Source organism: Manihot esculenta, chromosome 13 (genome assembly GCF_001659605.2).
Source record: "Manihot esculenta cultivar AM560-2 chromosome 13, M.esculenta_v8, whole genome shotgun sequence".
Classification (NCBI taxonomy): domain Eukaryota; kingdom Viridiplantae; phylum Streptophyta; class Magnoliopsida; order Malpighiales; family Euphorbiaceae; genus Manihot; species Manihot esculenta.
Window position 1 is genome coordinate 32464846 of NC_035173.2, and position 24366 is coordinate 32489211.

At 32.7% G+C, this 24366-nt stretch overlaps 1 protein-coding gene and 1 pseudogene across 1 annotated transcript; one reads left to right on the forward strand and one right to left on the reverse strand.

Moving 5' to 3' along the window:
- Positions 1 to 4842: 4842 nt before the first annotated feature.
- LOC110629284 (UDP-glycosyltransferase 84B2) lies at positions 4843 to 6569 on the forward strand. Its single transcript, XM_021776192.2, has one exon. The coding sequence runs from the start codon at positions 5094 to 5096 to the stop codon at positions 6567 to 6569; it is 1476 nt and encodes a 491-aa protein (XP_021631884.1). The 5' UTR covers positions 4843 to 5093.
- An 8372-nt stretch (positions 6570 to 14941) lies between these two features.
- Positions 14942 to 18629, reverse strand: LOC110629423 (annotated as a pseudogene).
- Between the last annotated feature and the right edge of the window lie 5737 nt (positions 18630 to 24366).

Here is a 24366-nt window from a genome sequence, read left to right on the forward strand (position 1 = left end):
TCATGACCTGTCCAACTGTGCCAGGGGCGATTAGGCCTCACCTGGACTTCTCTATCTGATCTGACAGGCTGACTGTCTAACTCATAGTACCAGGAGCGACCTGGACTATCTAGGAGCGACCTGGTATGGCTACCTCATGCCATATCTCATCTGACCTCATAGTATCTCTGCTCATATCAAGGGCTAAGGATCATCCAACATTCATCCACACAAATATCATCTTATGCAATGCATCATATTCGTGAAGTCTAATGCAACACAACCTAATACATAACATGGCATTTTATGATGCATGGATCATGCTAGAACCGTGTCATTTCTCAAGTTAAAATATCAAGTTTAGTTCCACTCACCTGTAGCCACTGCTTGGCTAACTTTGGGTTACCTCTATCTCTGACGCAGCTACTACTGCTAAACACCTCGGTTCCTCGGGTCCAATCCTACAATGGAGGACACAAATGAGGCACCAAACATACTCTATGCAACTGATACACAACTCCCCAAAATCCCTCTAGAACACCTCAAAACATGCATGCAAAACAAGTAAAGGAAGGCTGGACAGGGCACCTTCGGCAGCACCTTCGGCGGCCGAATGTCTCCTCCAGAGACGAAAGTCGGGCATGTTCGGCGGCACCTTCGGCGGCCGAACCTCTCCTCCAGAGCCGAAAGTCCAAACTTTCGGGGACAAGCTCAAGCAAGCTTAGGCAGCCGAAGCCACCTCCTCAGCACGTTCGGCGGCCGAATCCTCCTTCGGCTGCCGAACCTGAGTTCATCCAGAACTCAGCTTCGTGCACAACCTCACCTCTCAATCCTCCAAACTCTCACAACATGCAAAGCTCAACTCCTTACCATACATATACTCTAGTATATGCACAAAGGGGCCCAAAACTACCTTAAAACCCCAACAAACACTACAAAACAACACATATACATGCTTTTACCAAGAAAACACCAAAAAACTCTAAACATGCATATCTACCCATAAACTCTCTTTTCCCTTCATAAAACTCATATAAAACATCATAAAAACGAAGGATCAACCCTTACCTCTTATAGAACAAAGGCTAAGCTATGGAGGATCTAAGCTCCAAACTTTCCCAAACTTTGCTCAAAGTACAAAACCTTCCAAAAACAATATAAAACTTACTAACTTTGAAAGATTTGATGAAAAAACATGAAAACCTTCCAAGGGGAACATGAACTCACCTCTGGAAGTGAAAAGGAAGCTAATCTGATCCATTTCACCGACTGAGGGGTCCTTATAGGCGACTGACCGCCTCAGCTTCGGCGGCCAAACCTGCATGCAAAATCATGCAACGTTCAGCGGCCGAACATGGAGTTTCGGGGGCCAAACCTAAGGCACTTTCGGCGGCCGAACTTTACCTTCGGCGGCCGAACCCACACTTTGTTCCCTTGGTCTTTTCTCTTCAAAACTCAAGTCCTTTTCCATTCTACACGTTTAAAATACTTAAAACAGTTAAGCAAACCTTTCTCTTACCCTTATAGATACCTCTGACATTCTCGAATTCCACCGGACGGTAGGAATTTCGATGTCTGAATCTAGCCGGGTATTACAAAGGCTGTACGGTTCCAAATCGATTTGGGACAGTTGGTGTGATTTACACTCTAGGACCATGACACATCTCACGACCAGGCCACTAGGAGGGTATCAGTCTTGATTAATAAGATTCTCAAGTCGTTATCATGATCAGGTGTCAAGTTCAGTTTTTAATTTATTTCATAGCTACAAGGCAATTATTATTTATGGGCAGGAGCAGGCAAAGAGGTGCGAGCATAGAAGGCAATCTAAATAAGCCACGTGTCTCAGATCGTAAAGACAAATATCACCTTCTAATTTGAAGAATCAAGGACCAACGAGGACCTCTGATGTACACGACAATCACCCAAAATAAGCCATGAATTATCACCATAGGATAGGATCACGTGACACCGATCTTATAAGCTGATACACGGTTTCACCTGTGGCAAAGAAGACCTGAACACCGTGGCACTCGATTCTTTATCGAGACTTGCCCATTCCTGAGCAGATCGAGTCTTCACATTAAGTTACCGTTAGCGGATATAATCCAATATATTCTCATTACACCTATAATCATGGGATCTCTAATCAATTAGCCGTGGGTATACTTATCAATTAATCGGTATTAGTCGGATTTTTATGAAATATTATAGTTAACTCCATCTTTTTATAGTATATCGCAGTGACAAAAGTAAGCAATTCTTATATAATTATTTTTGAATTGTAAACAATTTTTTATATTCATTATTTTTTTCAATTTATTAACTTGAGAGTCAAAGTGACTATTGTAGATGTCAGCCACCTCACCTTCTTTTTTGTGCAGAATAATCCATCACAGTTTAATTTCAGCCGCCTTATATATAAATTGAGATAATTTAATCTAATTTTTTAATTAATTGGATTGATATTTGCACACTATATACACTAATAAACATTATAAATATACACAATATATTAAAATATAGCATTACCATATAAAATAAATTACTCTCTTACTTTTTCATCAAATAAATTTATTATTTTTATTTAATATTATATTTTCTTATATTGCATGAATTCAATTAATATTATATTTATCTAATATTTCAACATGTTATTTTAATGAATCTTTATTCTAAAATTAATTTAGTTGTATTTAGATTAATTTAAGCATTTTTTTCATTTTTCTTAGAAAAATTCAACAGTAATTGAAATAATAAAATTATCCTTTAATTTATATCATTGTAATCTTATTATATTTTTATTATATCCTTTAATATTTTGTAACTAACTATAAAATCAATTTAAATAATAAAATTATCCTCTTATCTTCAAAATCAAATTTTAAATAATAAAATTATCAATTAATTAAATATTATTGTAAAAGAAAATTAGAAAATATGTGTTGCAATGAAAAAGAGAGTAATTGTAATGGCGATTGATAAGTACATAACGAGGGAATCAACTATTAAAGGAGATTAGATTGTCACTTTCATCCGATTAAAAATAAACGAGTGATATAAATATTTGATTTAATAATTATATAAATTTAATTTTAATATAATATCTCACTTATAATCTTAAACGTAATTTCTAACTTTTTAATTATTTTATATATGGTGAGCAACCAATTCAATATTTTTAGATATTTAATTCGATTTATTATTAATAAAATAAATTTAAATAATATATAATCGAGTTTGATAAATTTAAATATGACGATTTTCACCGATTTACATTCTAACCGGCAGTGTTTTTCAATTCCGGGTCTTGGTTTGCATGTAATATGTGAAATTCAATTGCACAATTCCAACACGTGACTTTGAAAATGAACGAATTTAGTCAAGAGTAATTGTAGAAATGCAAGGAAACGTGACGTGAAGTCCTCCAGACGAATTGCGTTTCAAATTAAGTTACCATTTTTAGTTGGGTCATCTTTGCCGTATATGGCATAGTGAGAGGAGTAGTATGCATAATCATATAACAATTCTGAAATTTCTTACACATTATCGAAGGTATAGCAATTAATCAAAAGAAATTATATTACATAAAATTATTATAGACCCTATCTAAAATTACATAAAATTCATTACATCTGTAATTTATTAATTCAATTTTGTATATTACATCTCTTTATTTCACGAAAAATAATTTTTAAATATTTATAATTTTATAATTTCTCTAAAATATATAAAAATTAACCAGTGAAAAAAAATTACAGACCTGCTTAATGTCGTTCTTACATAAAAATTCAAGAGAAAAAAATGAAATAAATTAATATTCCATGTATATCTTCTTGTATATATCAAAGAATGCACAAGTAAAATCCGATTTATATTAAAAAAAAAAAAAAAAAAAAGGAATGTGTTTCTGTTGAGATGGGAAAAAATTGAAGGGAGAGTTGGGAGATAGGCTGCGGTCACAGGTGGGTGCCAGTAACAGCGTTGTGTCCTTCACCAGAGCTGGGACCCGAATTCTTGATTCCTCCGAGGGTTTGGCTGTCGACGTACTTGTGTCCAACCCCAGGACTTGGCCCAGACTGCTTAATTGCTCCCAAAGAGAATCCATCCAAGAAACCTTTAATCACTCTACTGGTGGCAGAGTCTCTCGTCTTCGAAGTATTCATGGAACGACCAGCTTCGGTCGCCGAATTTAACAGCCCAAGAATCAGAAAGAAAATTAAAGATTTCCTGAGAAAGTCTGCCATGGAGAGAAAGGGAAAATATGAAGAAAAAGAAAATAGCAGGGAGAGAGAGAAGTAGGTTAGATGGGTTGGATTTGGTGAAGTTAGCTAGAGTGTGATATTTATAATTGCAAAAGAGATAATCTTTGTTTGACCAAATGAAGACACGCATGCAAAGTTCAGGTGTATTCTGCAGGAACCTACCAGGGAGGTTCTTGACTTGAAGGAGAAGCAATAAAGAAAAAAAAAAACAATATTGGAGAAAACTGGGAACAAAGAAAAGGAAATTCCCAGTCCAAATTGGAATAATAATAATAAAAATAAATTCCCAGTCCAAATTGGCATGGCTCATTTTTTAAAAAAAGAATTTAAATAAATTTTTGTAATATATATAATTTTATTTTTAAAAAAAATCAAATTTTTGTAAATTTAAAAATAAATAAAATTTTTTATTCTAAATAAGAAAACTAATTTACCCAATTCTATGCTGCTCGGGATATTTTTATAGCACTGGATCAGAATTAAATAGGAACATTATCGAGTATCATCTCATTGAGTTGATGTGGAATATTATTTATCTGATAGATCCAGATTTGAGTCTCCGTGATATCAATTCATTGCTAAAAAAAGAAAAAAATTGTAAAACAGAAGGTGCAGTTGGAAGCATTACACGAAGGCAGCTGCTCTCATCAACTGCACTTGTCTTGATTTAGAGCTAGGAATATCCACGGACAAAATCCAAATCATCGCGTTGTCCTTTTAGAAGACAGTAACTGCAATCAACTTTAAAATAGCCAATAAATCTCACTAGGGAATCTGACTTCTGAGCAGTTGTAACTTCCTTACAGTTTTCTTTTTCTTCTAGCTCGAGAGATCATCGGAAAAGAGAAAATGGTGGCTCAAAAAAAACATTTTCTTCTGGTTACAGTAACCTTGCAGGGCCACTTGAATCCTATGCTTAGGCTTGCTCAACGCCTTGTTTCAAAAGGCATTAATGTCACAATTGCCACCAACAACCATGTGTCAAGCCACCGGATGCTCAAGTCGACCAGAGCCTTCACCAACAATTTGCATGCTGCCGCTGCTGCCCAGAACACAGCTCCTAAACCCCCTGGAATTAGTCTTGTGTTCTTCTCTGATGGCCTCAGTCTGGAATTTGATCGCAACAAAGACGTTGATTCGTTCATCAAGTCGCTGAGGACAACAGGAGCCAAGACTCTGTCAACTCTCGTAGCTGATTTCATAGCACAGGACAATAAATTTTCTTGCATTATCTGTAATCCTTTTATGCCATGGGTCGCAGATATTGCTGCTGAATATGGTATCCCTTGTGCTGTGCTTTGGATCCAAGCATGCACTGTCTTATCTGTTTACTATCTTTACTTCAAGAATTTCAATTTGTTTCCTGCCATTGATGAGAACCCAGATAAATCTTTAGAGTTGCCTGCAGTGTCAGTTTTACAGGTAAAAGATCTTCCTTCCTTCATCTTGCCATCAAGTCCTCCCATATTCCGTGAAACATTATCTCATTTTTTCCAAAATTTGGATAAAATAAAATGGGTTTTGGTGAATTCTTTTGCTGAAATGGAGAAGGAGGCAGTGAGTTTCATGGGTGTTCTCCATCCTATTTATCCCATTGGGCCTTTGGTGTCACCATTTCTGTTAGGAGAAGAAGAGAAGACTATTGGCAGTGTTGATATATGGGATGCTGAAAATTCTTGCATAGAGTGGCTTGACAAGAAACCACCATCGTCGGTCATTTACATTTCATTTGGCAGCATAAGCGTGTTGTCACAAAAACAAATGGATGACCTAGCCATGGGATTAAAAAACAGCAACAAACCATTTCTTTGGGTGATTAGGACTGCAGAGAAAAATTCTGAGAAGAAAGGTGGTGAATTGCCGGCTAAGTTCAAGGAGGAGACCAAGGAGAAGGGCTTGGTAGTGACATGGTGCCCACAAGAGAAGGTGTTACTGCACCAAGCTGTGGCTTGCTTCATTACACATTGTGGGTGGAACTCCGCGCTGGAGACGGTGGTAGCAGGGGTACCTGTCGTTGCTTATCCGGGGTGGACAGATCAACCAACAGTTGCTAAGTTTTTGGTTGATGTTCTGAAGATTGGCATTAGGGTGAAAGCCGAAGATGAGGTTGCAAGCGCCGGAGAGGTTGAAAGGTGCATTTTTGAGGTGACTGATGGAGCAGAAGCAAAAGAGATGAAGAAAAGGGCGTTGGAGTTGAAGGAGGCGGCCAAGAAAGTGGTGGCGGATGGTGGTTCTTCTGATCAGAATATTACTCAGTTTATCAGCGAGATTTTCCTGCGACGTGTGAAAGGAGTGGAAGAGAAGGAAAATGATGAAAATGCTTAAGAAAGTTGTAGTACTGGTAATTTTCCATAGAAATATCAGTGTTAAGGCTTAGTTGTCGTTTTACTTTTTTTTTTTAAATAAAATTTATCATTTTACTAATCATCTACAAATCTTTGTTTATTCAGAAGTCATACCTTCTCTTAATCTAAATCTACGTATGAGTAAATATATTTTTAGCACAGATTAGAAGCAAGACGCGTTGCCATCATTCAGACCCGTGTCCAGCTAGGAAAAAGCACGAGTTAAGTTTCCAGGGAAAAGAAGGCAACGGATGGTACACGTACAGCCATGCATGAGGAGATTCAGTAACAAAAGCATCCCAGCAACTCTAAGGAAATTGAAGAAAGATCCAAGCTAATAGATGTAAAGAGCATAACAATGTATAGTCGACTAGAAAGAGAGGCATGGCCGAACTTTGAACTTTTCTCTTTTCTAGCCTTTGAAGGACCATATCAACTTCAACAAAAAAATTTAGAGGGACGGAGCCCTAATAGCAAAAAAAAAGAATATTTCTCTATTTAAAATAAGAAAGACGCTAGAAACGAACTTCGTAAGTATTAGATTCTAAACTATAGATATAATCTTTTTATAAAGTTATGTATTTAAAATAAATTTATATTTATCTCTATGCTTTTTATTTGAGTCAAATAAACTCATTTCATTTTTTTTAAAGTTAAATAGGTACGGCCTTTATATTTAAAACAAAATATATTCTAAGAATTATAATATTAATTTTTTAATAATAAATAATTATTTCTGTAAATTTTAAATATTTAAAACAATTATATATTGATTTTAATTAAAATGAAAATGAAAGAATAAAGAACCGCAGCAGTCTTAAATTTAAAGTAATAGGCCCAAAAAATTAAAATAGTATATATAGCATAAATATATACTTAGTTCCGCCAATAATCATTAAATATGAAATAGTAACGCTATAAAACATGAAATTTTTATTTAAAAAACTATATTAAATATATGTAGGGTCAGGAACATACGATTCAAATCAAAAAATCGATCGAATTAAATTAATTTAAAATTTTAGTTTGATTTTTTATTTATTTCGGTTCATTTTGATTTTTAATTTTAAAATTTTCAATTATTTTGATTCGGTTCGATTTTAATAAAAAAAATTTTAAAAAATCAAATTAAACCATAATAGTATATTATTTTCAATAATATAAAGAGATTATATCGCTTAAAATATTTTAATTAAATTTTAAAATATTAAAAATAAAGTATAAAAATTAAAAATTCAAATTTTATCAAATCGAATCAAATTGAATCGAATCAAATCAGTTTGATTTAATTCAATTTTTAATTAAAATTAATTTAATTTGATTTTTATAAATATTAAAATTTTAATTTTTAATTTCAAACTGAACTGACCGAATATTCATATCGAAATAAAATAGAATAATAAAAATCTCTTTTCTCAAAATTAAAAATATTTTATTTTTTTAATAAATTTATTCAATATAAATTTAAATTAATTAAATTAATAAATTTTAAATAATAAATTATTTATAAAAAAACTAAATAAGTATTCTGAAATCATTTTACAATAATAATAATGCATTTTTCAGTAGTAGCCAAATTAACATGCATATACTTTTTGTTTTTCATTTTTTTTAAATAAAGTAATATTTACCCTTATATACTATCGAAAGCATATAGAAAAAAAAAATAAAAAAAATAAGGACCTTGCAGCTTTTTGTTGGGCCAATGAAAAGAGAGAAGTAAGACCTTAGACCTGAATTGTTGGGCCAGAGGATAACTTAGCTCTGAGTCTACTGTCTTTTTTCATAATGATACACTTAGTTTCTATTTTCATTTCTTTCAATAAGCCACTTTTCTTTTTTAAATAGCAATGAATTATTATTTTTCCAATATATCTCTATTTAATATATATTAGAAAAAATAAAAAATTATTAATTTTAAAAATTAATATATTAAGAAAAAAACAAAAATTTATTAACTACATTTTTTTTAATAATATGATTATAACTGTAAAATGTTTTTATTTGGAAGGGAAAATATAAATTTTAATATTAATATATATAATTTTTAATAAATATTGATTTATATTATTTAGTTATAAATTTTTATAAAATTAATATTAGCATGTTAGCTTGTATAAAAAAAAAACATACTTTCAATGTTTAATTAACTTATTTAATTGTATAATCTGACTTGATTAAATGAAATGGATAGATAAGGTTTAAAATTTAACTCTTCTGTTCTCTATTTAAAAAATTATTTAATTTATTCTGAAATCTCAACTAACATTACTTAAAGTTAGTTGTTTTTCAAAATCGATAATAAATTTCCTTATAAAAAATATGAATTTAGATTTACACGTTGAAAATAGGCATTGCGTTTTAGGAAATTAACAAAAAAATCATATTTTATTTTTGTGCTATAGAAAGTTATCAACTACCACAAACTAATTATTTCAGAAAAAAAATATATCACTAACTAATAATTGTATCAAGAGTTATGGTGACTAAGTAATATCCATTACTAAGTATTTTAGAGCAATCGATGTTTATTTATCTGTAGTTTGTGCTAATTTATAGAAAAATATTTTACATAAAAAATCTAAAAAAAGACTTAAAATTACAAAACAAGGTGTAAGAAAAGTCTTAAGACCCTAGCTAGCTCAAATCTGTACAATCCAATTACCTAAGAAAAATAAATTTTAAAACTAGTATCCGTTTATGATTAGGGAATAAGGTCCTGGCAAAGAACACAATACAGCCGAGCCCCTTTCAATCGTCCAAAGAAGCTTTATTACACAAAATTAGGGTTGCAAGTAGGTAAAAAAAGAATAAACTTCTCTAAGCCACCCAAGATCCAATAAAGAGTAGGGGTAAAGAAGAGAGGTGAGCACAAAACACCATAGCAAGCCAAACAAACAATAAAATATGGCAAAGCTGATTAGAGATTGGAGCAACCCAAACAATCAATCAGCATTATTAGCATCCCGAAGAAAGAATAAACATCCAACGTTGGATAAAAAAACCGTTTCTCTATTTGGTTATGCAGACTTTTATAATAGATTGTAAGATTAAAAAAAAAACCTAAAAGCGGAGGCGAAGAATAAGAGAAAAGCCTCTCTCTAATTTCTTAAAGAGAGCATTATTTTAGGGTTAGGCTATCTTTTTTTTTTTTTCTCTTCTCTATTAATTTAATGTCTAAAAGAGAAATTATATAAAAATATTTTTTTTTCCTTTTCTCATCTCTTCATTTCTCTTAAGACCAATATGTACAATAACTACAACAACATATCTCCCAAAAGCCACCATCTCTTCAAAAACTTCCAATTGCAAAACAAAATACAAAAAAATATGAAAATTATTATATAACAACTGATCATCTGAGATAAAAAAAAAAAAAGGTTTATAATGGTTGCATCAGCTTGGGTTGAGGAGAAGGTGTCATCTCCTCTTTATTCCTTTCTTTTTGCCTACTAGTGATGTCTAGCGGTCTCTCTGCTACAGTGTCACTTGTCTCTGTCATACAGGTCCATATGTACGAAACTGTCAGATGCCTTCTCTATGGCAGACGGCCATTTAATTCCCCTCGACGCGCGTGCAGACAAGACTGCGAGGTGACTGAACCGACTGTCCTTTTTCCTGTCACGTCCCGGGCCGGGCTTGGTGTGGAAGGATTGGGGTCCGCAAGAGGCCCGTCCTCCTAACTGGGGGTTCAGACTGGCTTGTGAAGGAGGCGCCAAAACCTTTAGATTAGGACCATTATCATGGGCTGGGCCTTGTACCGGAGTCGTGAGGCCCAGCAGTCATCAACAGCTAAACTTGGGGTGAATGGGGTGAAGAGGAGAGCTATAGATGTGGGAAAATTGCTAGGGAAACATGAGAGGAGAATGACTCAAAAGCAAAATAAAAAAGAGAAACCTCTTGCTTTAGAAAGCTAAAGAGATCGCCACCCTTTAATCAACTGTCATTTTTTGCCAGAAAATTCTTTCTTACTTGTAAAGTATTTGCATACTTATCCAATAGAATTTTTTTTATTTAAATTTTATTTCAAAATTTACTATAATTTAACTAACATGTCATTTATTCATTAGTTTGATATATACGCTTGAAAATATATATATCTTTTTATATTACTCTTGATATGTTTGTCGAGTCATCAAAATTTTTTTAAAAAAATTATTTTTAAAATCTTAAAAGTATTTAAATCAATTAATAAATTATTTTTTTTAATTAAAATGAATCCACCCAATTTAGATTTTATAATTATGGATAAGATTGATATGTCATAGCATTAGTGACATGATTTAATTATGACTGGCAATAAGTGTTCTTGTTCTATAATTATAGTACTTCTGCTTGAATCATTGACCAGAAAGCTCATATAAGTCTCACTCTGTGCCTCGCAGTTCAAAGCAAGACCTAGAGCTTGGAGCTGGCAGATTGATGGTCACGAGAAGTATCTTAAAAAAATGACTTTAGATTAGGCAGGTGAATGCTTCCAAACAAGTAGAATCTTTGGAAGCTTGTCCATATGCTGAAACTATTTGTTTTTTGTAACCATCACATCCATGTGCAACTCATGTCCAAGATTTTCTTCCACCTAAACATGAAAATCTCCTCTTCACCCAACATCTAAAGATACCCATTTCAAGTAGATCCAACATCGCCTACTGCTCATTAAATTAGTTGGCAAAGTATGTCTGTAAATTCTCTGGTGACTAAGGATCATCGTCTCTCTGAAATTTTAATTTTTAAATAAGAGTATAACGAAGATGAGATTATTTTAAAATAGAGGAATTAAATTGTAATTTTCTCTTAAAATGCAAACCACCTGATCAGCCGGAAAAGATGTTATTTTCCGGACAGGGAGATGAGTGGAGAAGTTGACTGAAATCCACAAAAACCCAAAACAAACACCAAGAAGAATCCAGCAAGTCAACAAAGCCATGAGCCTCTCGCACCCTCTTTTATATAATTTTTCTATATTAGTTGAGACACCATTGTTTATTTCTTTATTATTTTGCAAGGAATTCTTTCCACTGGCCCTTGTTCAATTCCATTCACAAAAGATGGATCTTTTCCCACTCTTTCTTGCAATTCCTTTTTATTCAAGAAAATTGAGATTCCTGTTTGTTTCCAAGGAAAAAGGTTCATACCCATTGTTTAGATATTGTGATCTCTTACCTTTAAGTATCTAGCTTGGGACACCGTTGGTTTTGGTATGGGTTATTAAATTGAGAAAAGATTACTGCAAAAAGAAGGAAAATGGAATAATATATAGCTGCCATACACAGCAAACAATTTGGAAGAGAGATAGGTGTGAATCTAAAGAGAAGGTTTGATAATCTCCAATGAGGCAATGGCCATTGAATTTTTTTTTTTTTAATTTCTTTTAATACATTTAATGTTACTTGCTTCCCTACCATTAAATTGGTATCAAGAATAGAAATAATTCCACCTCCCCATTTGTAAAAAGACAGTTATGACTCATCTTTATCACTTCTCTCCTTGCAAAAACAAGAACAAATTTGTTATTCGAAGTGGTACGCCCATCGACTTTCTTTGAATTTTTTTATTAGTTATGCTTTATTTTATTTTGTTAGAATTAATGTATCTTTATAAGAGTTTGAGACACTTCTCTTCTTAGTTAATTTTTTAAAGTGAGTTAGATCTAATTCAAATTTAATATTTTTTTGTTACGGACATATTTTCTAAATTAGGGTTATTATATTTAAGTTCTCCCTCCATTAGTTTCAAGCGTAATAACCCAGTTTCTTTTTAACGAATACTATGCCCCATTCACAAATGGTATTATATTTTATTAATATACCTATATTAGAATTGTGATAATTATACAATAAAAGGAGTTAGACTGCTTTGTGTTAGTTGGAGCTAGTAAAAGCGGATGAAATTTTACTTCTCAAGCTCTTGATCTTTTATTTATTTGCTCGAGGATGTGATATATAAGAGGGAGAGGGTATAGAGCTTTTAAAAAGCCTTTTTTTTTTCCAGATAATTTTTACACAAAAGTTGCAAGGAAAAAATAAGGTGTAATTTCCTTATTCTTGATTGTTGCAATTGAAATTAACTAGTGTTTATATTTATATTTGAAGAATTATTTTTTTTATTATATTAAGGATGGAGAGAGAAATAATTATTGAGAATCGAACAATCACACAATTTAAAAATAAATACAAAAAAAAATTAATACACAAATTTACCGTGATTTATTAATTTAATTCTGTGGATTGTAATTTTTTGTGTAAATTTTAAAACATAATACATTAAAAAAATATTATATATTTATATACTTAAAAATCGAATAATCACATAATTTAAAAATAAATACAAAAAAAAATTAATACTTTAACGTGATTTACTAATTTAATTCTGCGCATATTAACTTTTTGTATGATTTTTAAAATAAAATACATTAAAAAAATATTATACATTTATATACTTAAAAATATAAAAAAAAATAAAAAAACTCAAAAAATTTTATGGGGATTGAATATACTCCAAACCCACTTTCAAGTGAGGGGTCCCACCCCACACCCAGGTCAATTCAACAGTGAAATGTAATATACGGTATATAATTCATAATATATTATTATATCTTATATCTTAACAATCATTTGGATATTTTAGTATTTGAAATATTAATAGGGCTGTAAATGAGCCAAGCTATTCGTGAGCTATTCGATACTCGACTCGATAAAAACTCGACCGAGTTCGGCCCGTTTTTTAAACGAGTCAAACTCGAGCTCAATTTTGAGGCTCGTCACTTAAACAAGCTGAGCTTGAACTCCATAATATTCGGCTCGTTAAGGCTCGCGAGCTGACTCGTTTTTAGGCTCGCGAGCTGGCTCGTTGAGAAGGCTCACGAGCAGACTCGTTAAATAGGCTCGTGAGTAATATTGTTTAAATAAATTGATGAATCAATTCGTTAAATAAATTTATGAACAAGTTCATATATTATTAAAAAAATAAAAATAACTATAAAGTTATAAAATTTAAACTATTATAAATACTTGAAAATTATAGTATTGAAAATTACAAATAATTAAGATTAATTATTATAATTAATATTTTTTAAAATTAAATTATAACAATCTTTTGTATATAATTATTATAATAAGATTCTATAAAATTAATGTATAATCACAAATAATTAATATTAATTATTATAATAAATATTCTTTAAAATTATAGTACTACATGATAAATTGAGTTGTAAAAATTATATACATTTTAAAATTAAAGTATAATTATAAAAAAATTTTTGTATATAATTAAACATACGATATAAAAGATGATAATAATTATCAAAGTATATTAATAATAATTAATTAAAATTATATGGATGTTGAAGTTGAAATTCAACTTAACTAATTGAACAAGCATGAAAATGATTATGAAGATAATTAAATTATATTAGCTTGTTTCAACTGTTGAAAGTTGGAATCAACTTTATTCATTTGATATTAAACTTTGTGTGTAATCTAATTTTATTATGTTATTAAATTTATATTTATTTGTGTTATTTTAGTTATAAATTGTGTTACGTAATTTTTTTTATGTACACTCTCTTTTTTTTATATTATTTAAATTAATGATGATTAAAAACTGATTAAAATGTAATTATTAATTCGAACTCGAGCCTGAACTTGAGTTCAAACCAAACTTTTTAATTTTGAGCTCGGTCTCGAGCTTTTTTAACGAGTTTCTTAATCGAGCTTTCCGAGTTCGAGCTCGAGTTTTATTAACGAACTTCTTAATCGAGCTTTTCGAGCTCGAACTCGAATTAGACTCGTTATTAAATCGAACGAGTCTTTCACGAGTCGAGCTCGATTATAATATTTAATTCGCGAACCGAACTCGAATCAAATATTAGAGTTCGAGTCGAGCTCGAACTTCCAAACTTTTTTAATAAACGAATTTGAGCTTTACAAAACTCGGTTCGGCTCGGCTCGATTACACCCTAAATATTAATAACAATCGCTTAGATTAGTAATTGTCCAACATTATTCATTTTATTAATTGAAATGTATTTGGTATATTAATTGAAATGTATTTGTTATATTAATTACTATTTTCTCTCCTACTTAATTAATCATTAGTTAGTATATATTTCAATTAATAATAAGGTAGATAGTGTTGTACGGTCACCATTTCTGTTTCTAACATTGAATATCTCTTGTTTATACTTGCATATAGAATTTAATAGTGAATTTTCTATTTAGAATTTAGCCGTAATTTTTCTCTCTAGAGGTTTAATTGTGCTCTTTGATTTGCGGCTAATTATTTATTTTTCTTGCACACATATTTTATATTTTTGTCCTTTAATAGCTTCATTAATTTACACAATAAATTCAAAAAAATAAATTATTTTATTTCAAAGAAGAGAATTTAAAAAAACTAAAAACAAAACAAAACTGGTTAGTAGATACATGTGAAAGCAGCATAAGTCTCAGCTTGAAGCTCCAGGAAACAGGGTTTCCAAAATGGGTAAATAAGCCATTTGCATAATCAAATAAATGAAAAAAAAAAAAAAAAAGAAAAGAAAAGAAAAGCTCCCAATGTGAAAGTGAAAATTTGCTGTGAAGACACCTCGTAGCAATTTAAAAAAAAAAAAAAATTCTCTAGTCAAATGTTCCTTCTGAAAGGTCCCACTTTCCGAAAGCCCTTCTCCGTTCTTTGCCATTCAAAACTATTATATCCCCTTGCATAAAGGCCGGTGCCTTATGAATTGGAGATTCCATATCAATTCTTTCTGCTCCATTCTTTGCGCTTGCCAAAAGAAAGAAAAAAGAAAAATAAGAAAAAAAAACACCTCCATTCTTTTTGCTACAAAAGAATATTTCAAGGGTAGTTAACAAGAGCTGGAGTCAAGCAGAGACATCCCACCAACACCAACAATGAGTCGCTTCTCTATAGCTCTCATGGTGGTTCTGGTGATGCTTCTCTTTTCAAAGCCAACTCTTGCTAATGGCAGACCCCTTTCATCATCATCATCACCATCACCAAGTCAGAAAAATACTCACCACCAGGAACCTGTTCCTGCTCGGCTCGGTTCAGTATCTGTTGATGCAACTTCTGTTTCCAAGTCTACAAAGGATTTGAGTGATGATCATCAAGTTTCTGCATCGGCTCAAGTGTTCCCCATGGCTTCTGGTCCTAGCAGGAAAGGCTCTGGTCACTAAGCATTCATGGTTCTGTCTTCCTGTGTTTCACCGGTTTGTTGTCGACTCTGAAATGTTTTACACATGTAACTAATTTGTGTATCTAGCAGCTATACAGAGGTTTAGGCTAATTGCATGTTTCAGAGAAATTCTTTCATTTTGTTAGATGGTGCACATATCAGCTGTGGATGCTGTTCAACGAATACATACATACATATAACATATAAACAGAATTATGTTCCAAGAAATCATCAAAGCAAATAGAAGAAACTCTTATTTCATTTGATGATGAGAAATTTTCAGATTGTATGTTTAGCTATATCTGAGCTGGAAGTAGTACAGACAGATTCATCTTGTAATTTTACATTTCCTTATATATGTACATGAAATAACTTAGCAAGACTGCTTTCATTGCCGATTCCTTCTAATTTCCAGTATTTTGGGACCTGCCACTTATCCATTTCAACCAAGCAGCTTCAATATTAATTATTTGAGAATTGATGGATATGGAAATGGTTCTAGTCACAGCCAATAGCAAATTCTATGTCACCTAATACTACAAAAGAAGAAAAGAGAATAACTATTTGGAAAAGCTAAAAAATTCAGGATAGATTGGATTAAGCTGAAGCTAATCCAGAGTTGAGACTAGGCTTCTGCAAAACAAGCCCCGAATAATCATACCAGTGGACTTTGTTCCTACTTGGCAACAACTCATACATTTAGTGTGCTGTTATACATACAACGATTCCATGTAATAATTTTTCATCAATTTGGCAAGTACAGGAACTTGTAAACAACAACAAATAATCACCCTACCAATAAGCTAAGCCTATAGTTCTTAAAAAAGAAAGTATAGTCATAAGCCAAAAAATCAGTAGCCGTTCCTTTATGCACTTCACTTCCTCCAGTAGATGAAGATGGATTTTGTCTTTTCAGTAAAAGCTTGATTACAAGAGGCCACTTGACTTGATGGTGATATTTTCTTTGCATAAATTAAATAGGGGAAAGTATGCTTGGAGTTAAGTCAGGCTACAGGTGGCAAGGGGCATGAATAAGCTTATCAATGATGGAAAAAAGAGAAATAAAGTTACTTTCTTCCCCTTATCATTGGGCAAAATATACTCCCACGCCATTGGTGAAGAAGTGTACTTGCTAAGGCCATCTAGAGACTAGTGTGTATTGCTTTTGACAGAGTTCTCAGGATACGAAGGCCCTTATTTTTTGACTGATAATGAAATGCTAGTGGGTGGAATTCATATTCTCTCAAAAGAAGACTCAATTATCGGCATTTATCTATCTTGAATATATTCTTTATTCCTTTCTATAGCAATCCATTTTTGATCATGAAAGAAACTCAACATTTTCCTGAGCAGAGAAATTATCTTCTGATGTATTTTAAGCATTGTCCGAAGGCATGGAAAGTAAGCATATTTTGCTGGAGGAAAAAAAAAAAGCTCTGACATTATAGAACTTATGGCTTATGGTACAATTCTGCTATTACAAACACGAGCAGTTTTTATCCAAGCTAAGATAGGTTTCAAGAGAAAATTTAGAAGATCAAAAGAAAAATACAGATAAAAGGAAAAATTTACAGATTATGGAGAAGATAACTAAGCTTTTAAGTACGTTTACCTCTATGATATATATCTATTATCTTGCATCATCAACTCTCAATTGGAAGAACTTCACTTGCCATTGCCCACATGTTTGTACTGTCCTCCCTTAACATGGGGATATAATCCTTTTCCACTAACATGCTGAGAGATGCAAAACGTTGAATATTAGGAATGGGTAACAAGGTTGAAGCATCAGTTGCACTGTCCTCTCTTTGCATAGATTTTTGTTGCAGTGCATAATCCAAGTACCACAGCACATCAGGCTTATCAGCACCATTTTCTTGCAGATATTTATCTGCTATCTCAGCAAATTTTCTTAAGAGTTGGGATTGATCTGACTCTTTGTTGAAGGATCTACAATCTGTTCAAGTGTCCCTTTGTTCTTGCAGATCATTTCCCCACTCAGCTGCATTTACTTGTTCCCTTGAAAGCAAGATCATGATAGCTAGTGTCGCACAAAGAGCCTCAAGAGCACCACACCACAGGAGTAGACATCAGATTTTTCTGTTTATCATTGGGCCCTGTAATAATCATGAACAACATAACCAAAAAGTGCCTTTATCACCTGTGCTTACATGGGTTTGATCAGGAGGCCCTTTGCTGCACTACTGCAAATTTCAAGCCCTTAGCAGAACCTCGTCAACTATCATTTTTGTATCAAAGCAAACTGAATATCAGCAAAAGTTATCATTTATCCGAGGTTTAAGTCAGGCACTCAGAATCCTATTACGCTTCCCTTGGGCATCTGTTGTGAGAACTTCCCCTCTTATGTACAGGCAGAGGTGAACACTCACAATTTTCTACTGTTTTTGTTTTCCTGCATCTTGAGCACACAACAGCTGACAAAATGCAAATAAGTCCTAAACATACAATAATTGAACCAACAAAAATAAATATACGAGTCTTGCGGCTTATGTGTACTTGATACTAAACCCGATTCTCCAAATATCTGAAAATTTTCCAGCCATTCAAATGGCAGTCTTTAGTTTTTCCTCCAGAATCAGTTCAAGGGCCTATGCCCACAAAAGCAGAATCATCAGAATCCACAACAAAATCAATATAAAAAGGAGGCCAGTTTTGTCAAGGGGATCAATGGCAATACCGAACTTGCCATAGATAAAGAGACTAAAGCGTACCAATTATATCGCAGAAGTGAAGCCGAACAAAGTGCCTTGCAGAAGTGAAGGCCCTTTGCTGCACTAATGCACACTGCCATAGATGGTAGTAACTATCATCTGGAACCCAATTTGCTCCCACCGACATTGATCCCATGAATAGTTTGTAATGCCTCAGCGTGTGCCCTCATAATTACTATTACTACTGATGACCGGAAGCATTATTTGGAGCGAAATCGTCTGGGGCAAGCAACACTTCAAAGCATTAACAAATGCAAAAGATAGTGATGATCCTCGAGGCATGAAATTTGTTCTGAATTTGCCTATACTGATGCTAAGAAAGAAATCCTCCACTAAAGGAGTGTTGCTACTGTTCTTCAGAGTAAAATTTTTGAACAATGAAAATCCACAAGCCGAAACATTGAAATGAGTTGCGGAGAGATTATTGGAGGATGAGAAAGCAAAGAAGTGTGCACCAGATTAGTACCAGAGCTACTAATTTGGAACTCATATCCTCCGGCGATGAAGATCCGGCCGACAGTGGATATAGTGGTGTCTGAACTACAGCTGATGAAATATTCTTGGGGGCGAGTGGAAGCTGAAGTGATCAGAATCGGAGGAGAATAAGTAGAGAAGAGATCAAGAGAAAGAAGAAGGAAGTTGATGGAAGCGTTTTTTTTCCATCCATAACATAATTAATGAAGTTTGAAAAAGCAATTAAGGGAAATATTTGATTAATTAATATATAATTTTTAAATTACAGTTTAAAATAATTATCTAAGAAAATAATTTTTGTATTAAATATAATTGTCATATACTTGAAATTTGAACTTATTGTTTGAGAAATAAAAGCTATTGAACTCTACTTGTTTCTAGGGGTGTAAATGAACCGAGACGAACCGAGATTTGAAAAGCTCAAATTTGGTTTGTTAAAATTTTTTCGAGCTCAAGTCGAATTCGAGTTTTACTCATTTCGAACTCGAACCGAGTATTAAGAAACTCAAGGTTGGCTCGTTTAGCAAACGAGTTTAGACAAGTCGAATTTTTATCGAGCTGAGTCGAATTTTTATCGAGCTGAGTCGAGTTTTTATCGAGTTTAGTCTCGAATAGTTCACGAGTAGTTTAATTTATTTACATGTATAATGAGTTTTAGTTTAAAACTAATAAATTTAAAACTAAAATAGTTTTAGTTAAATAAGTATATCTACAAATTAGCATGTAAACTTATAAAAATGAGTTTTTAAATCTTAATGATCCAAATATATGTAAGTTTAAGAGTGTAACTATACTATATAGAGCTGAATTTTAGGAAATTTAGATTTGGCTCATGAAAGTATATGCAGGGTTTGAGTTTATTTCTTTTATGATAGTAATTTCAGTTTACTTAACGGGACTGTTCACGAGCCTATTCGCGAGCCTGCTTGTAATACCCGGCTCGAGTCCGGCATCGGAATTCCTGTAGTCCGGTGGAATTTCGGGTGTCGGAACCCTCGAAAAGGGTAATGCATATGTTTTTCAAGGTATTTTCACTGGTTTTCATGTTTTGAAGGGTTAAAAGACTTGAGTTTTGAAAGAAAAGCAACAAGGGAGAAATGCAAAGGTTCGGCCGCCGAAGGTCACTTTCGGCCGCCGAACATTGCATGGTTGCGGCTTCACGTTCGGCTGCCGAAGGTGGTCTGGCCAGCCACCTATAAAAGGGCCAAGGGTCGGTGGAAGGAGGTTATTTCTCCTCCACTTGCAGCCAGAGGTGAGTTTCAGCCTCTCCTACGTTGACTTTCATGTTTTCCATGATTTTCATCAAATCTTTCAAGAGTTTTAAGAGTTTTGGTGATTTATGAAGGTTTTAAGCAAAAGAACCAAGTTTTGAAGTTTGGAGCTTTGGAAGAGCTTTTCTTCATATCTCCACGTTAGGATCCTTCATCCTCAAGTTGTGTAAGAGGTAAGTGACGATCCTGAGCTTCTTTGATGATTTTGAAAGGTTTTATGAAGTTTGTATGGGTAGTATGCATGTTTAGGTTTAGGTGAGGTTTTTGGTGATTTGTGGTGTTCAAACATGTTTAAGTGTTATGTGCTATGTTTGTTTGGGGTTTTAGGGTAGTTTTAGACCCCTTTGTGCATATATATGTGTAGATGCTAGTTGGGAGTAGTTGAGATGCATGTTTGTAGGTTTTTGGGCAAAGTTTGCATGAAACAGAGCAGGGTTCTGCCCTTCGGGCAAAAACCAGGTTCGGCCGCCGAAGGAAGGTTCGGCCGCCGAACCCTTTGTGGAGGCAGTTCGGCTGCCAAAGGTTGCCCCCGAAAGCTAGGCTTTCGGTTTAGACAGAGACTTTCGGTCGCCGAAAGAGGGAGTTCGGCCGCCGAAAGTGTGTGAGTTTCGTCTCTGGACGAGACCTTCGGCCGCCGAAGATGCCGCCGAACATGCATGAGTTTCGTCTCTGGAGTGGGGTTTCGGCCGCCGAACCTGCCGCCGAAAATGCCCTGTCCAGCTTTCTTTTGCATGTTTTATGTGATGGTTTGAGGATTGTTTAGAGGGGTTTTGGGGAGTTTCTTAGAGATATTCTTGAGTGAGTTTAGTCCCTCATTTGAGTCCACCTGTGTAGGTACGGACCAGAGAAATCAGGGAACTCAGCAGTGAGTCCAGAGTCAGAACCTGCAGAGTCCGTTCAGAGAGAACTACAGGTGAGTGGAATTTAACTTAATGTTTTAATCTGAGAACTGAATATTTTATCATGCTTCATGCATCATGAATATGCTATAGGGTGAGTGCATTAGTGTACACAAAGATGATGCATTGCATTTATCCTTGTACTTGGCATTGCTCCTTGTACATTGCTTATGTGAGACGGCACGGACTTCGTGAGGATTCATTAGCCCTCAGAGGAAAGACCTGGAACAGCCCTACGGGGACCAGGCACATATATAAAGACCTGGAACAGCCCTACGGGGACCAGGCACATGGTACTTAGGTACCCCAGATGAGATAGAGGGAGTTTTGATCCGTCCGGCCGAGGTTATGTGATTATGTGTTGCATTCCATGAGAGCATGTTTTATCACCTGTATTTGCCTATTCTACTCACTGGGCTATCGTAGCTCATTCCTCTCCCCTAATTTCAGTTGTGCAGGTTCAGAGATCAGAGAGAACTCAGCAGGGTACAGGAAGAGTACAGAGTGGTGTAATAGCTAGTGTGGACATGTAAATGTAAAGAGATAAGGTTTATGTATAGTGTATAGAATGGTGCTTGACTATAAGAATTGTAATCCCTTGATGGAGTCACATGATCAGTTTATGTATGTTTCTTTATTGTTGTATGTTTATGAGCAAAACCGGGCTTAACATTATGAGATTGATCCGCCTAGAGCCATGAGGAGCTCTAGTAGGGATTGGTAGAGCACAGAGAGAGTGCATGCACAGATTAAGCCTTGGAATAAAGAAAAGTTTTATGTTTTTACAGAAAATGTATGATCATGTATGGGATTTCACAGGTATACAGACAGGATAGCAGGCTTACTACGGGTCCCGGCGACCTTAAGTCGATCTGGATCCTAGTGCCGGTGGCAGTTCGGTTTCCGGGCTGTTACACTGCTCATGAACTCAGAAATGAGCCGAGCTCATGAGCCTTAACGAGTCGAATACTATGGAGTTCAAACTTGGCTCGTTTACCAAACGAGCCTAAAAATTAAGCTCGAGCTTGGCTCGTTTAGAAATTGAGTCGAGCTCGATCGAGTTTTTATCGAATCGAACCTCAAATAGCTCACGAACGGTTTGGTTCATTTACACCCCTTCTTGTTCCTTTCAAATTTGGCCACTAAGGTAGAGTTAATTTTCAAAAAGAAATTAGGTGAACATCTCCATCTAGTTGAGAAATTCTCCACTTAATGTATGAAAATGGGCTGACATCCAAGCAAAACGCTTCTCCTTCTCTTCACATGAATAGTGCCATGTCTACATGGGCCATGATACACATATAGCTCACAAAGCTTGGCTTGAACCATCATCAAGCTATGTGCCTTGGATCATGGGTTGAGCCATTCAAGCCCATTAAGTTTTTTCAAGTACATAGACTTACGTCTTAGGCCAAGCCCATTTGGCCCATGAAGTCCAAACTTCTTCCTTCCTAGCCCATTAAGGCAATCTTCCTAACATTAACATTTGGAGATTTCCTTTGTTCAAGCCCATTTATTTAGGTCCAATGGAGAAGAGTAATTGCACTTTAGTTTTTAAAGTTCAAATAACCTTTCTTCTAAGCCCAAATCTAATTTCAAATTATAGTAGATCCATCAAGCACTTAATACTCTATCTGAGAGAAAGCAGAGTAAATTAAGATTTTTTAAAATATGATCTTACAAAGTAAAGTTTTTAATGATTTGTAAATTTTAATATTTTTTTATTGTTTAGAAAAAATAAAAGATTTTTTAAAATATTTAGAAATTCTTCTAGATTCACTAAATTGGTAGAATGAAATTGAATGTTTTTCAAACAAGAGTTTTTTTGAATCAATTTTCAAACAAGAGTTTAAAATTATATTTTTCTTAACAATCAATATATTAATAATTCATCTTTTATTTTATTAAGAAATTGATATATTTATTATACCGTGACATATAAATTTATACAAAAATAATAATACTGTTAGAATAATATAATAATTTAATATAATATTTATTATAAAAATTATTTTTAAAAAAAATTAAATTATTTAACTCATTAGTTATAAAAACAATCTTTCCATTTCATTTTTTTCTCAATTTGAATAATTTAACATATTATTTTTAAAAATAATACTTGATTTATATTTAAATATTTTAAATATAAATCATCTAACATGTTATCTGTTAAAATTATATTTTTTGAAATTAAATTATTTTTTAAATTTAAATAATTTACAATACTCATTCATTAATAACACCTTACTCATAAATACTTTTACTTATAAAAATTTAAAATTTATTTTTCTATATTTAAATAATTTAACAAATAATTTTAGTTATATAAATAAATTAAAAATTAATTAAGAGAAATAATTACTTTTTAATAATAAAAATAACGTATAAAATTAAATTAGGTAATAAATAAATAATTTTTAAAAAAATATTTACATATTGGAATTAAAATTTTAAAAGTAAAAAATTATTTTTTTAAATTGAAAAAATAGAGAATGAGAAGGAAAAAATAAAATAAATAATTAAAATTAAATAAACTAAATAGTTTTTTTTTGAAATAAACTAAATATTATTAAAAGCGAATAACGATTAAAAAATTTAATTTTATAAGCTATAATTAATTGAGTAATTTTAAAATAAGAACTAATTAATAAATTTTTTAAATATATAATAATTTTATAATAATTTTTTCTAAATAAAACTATATAAATATCTCTGTATAATTTGAAATTTTTCAGAGGGTCCGTTAGCACCAATATGGATCCGTACCCGTGTGATTTACTGATTTTTTTTTTATATATAATTTAGGGTAATAATTTTATATTTAAAATTTATTTTATAAAAAATAATTTTTCATAAAAAAATAAATTATTTTTAATTATTTAATTTTTATTTAAAAAAATAAAATTTATATATAAAAATGTTAATAAGAATTTTACTATATAAAATTTAATTTTTTTAAGTAATTTTTTTAAATAAAACAATCAAACTTTTAATAATGTAAAATTAAACCCTACCAAAAAAATAATGTAAATTAAACTGAGCAAATTAATTAGAATTTATTGAAAACGAAAAATGAATTTAAGGAGAGCTTCCCGTAAAATTTAATTGATCCTTTCATTTTTCTTTTAAAGAAGTAGGAATTTATTTATTTTTTCCTCAAAGGAAATTCCTTTTATTTCAAAGAAAGGAAATACTTCCAAACTTTCTGAGCATGTATACA

Excerpts from the sequence above, each read along its gene's own strand:
- LOC110629284 (XM_021776192.2), top strand. The coding sequence starts at position 5,094 with ATGGTGGCTCAAAAAAAACATTTTCTTCTGGTTACAGTAACCTTGCAG.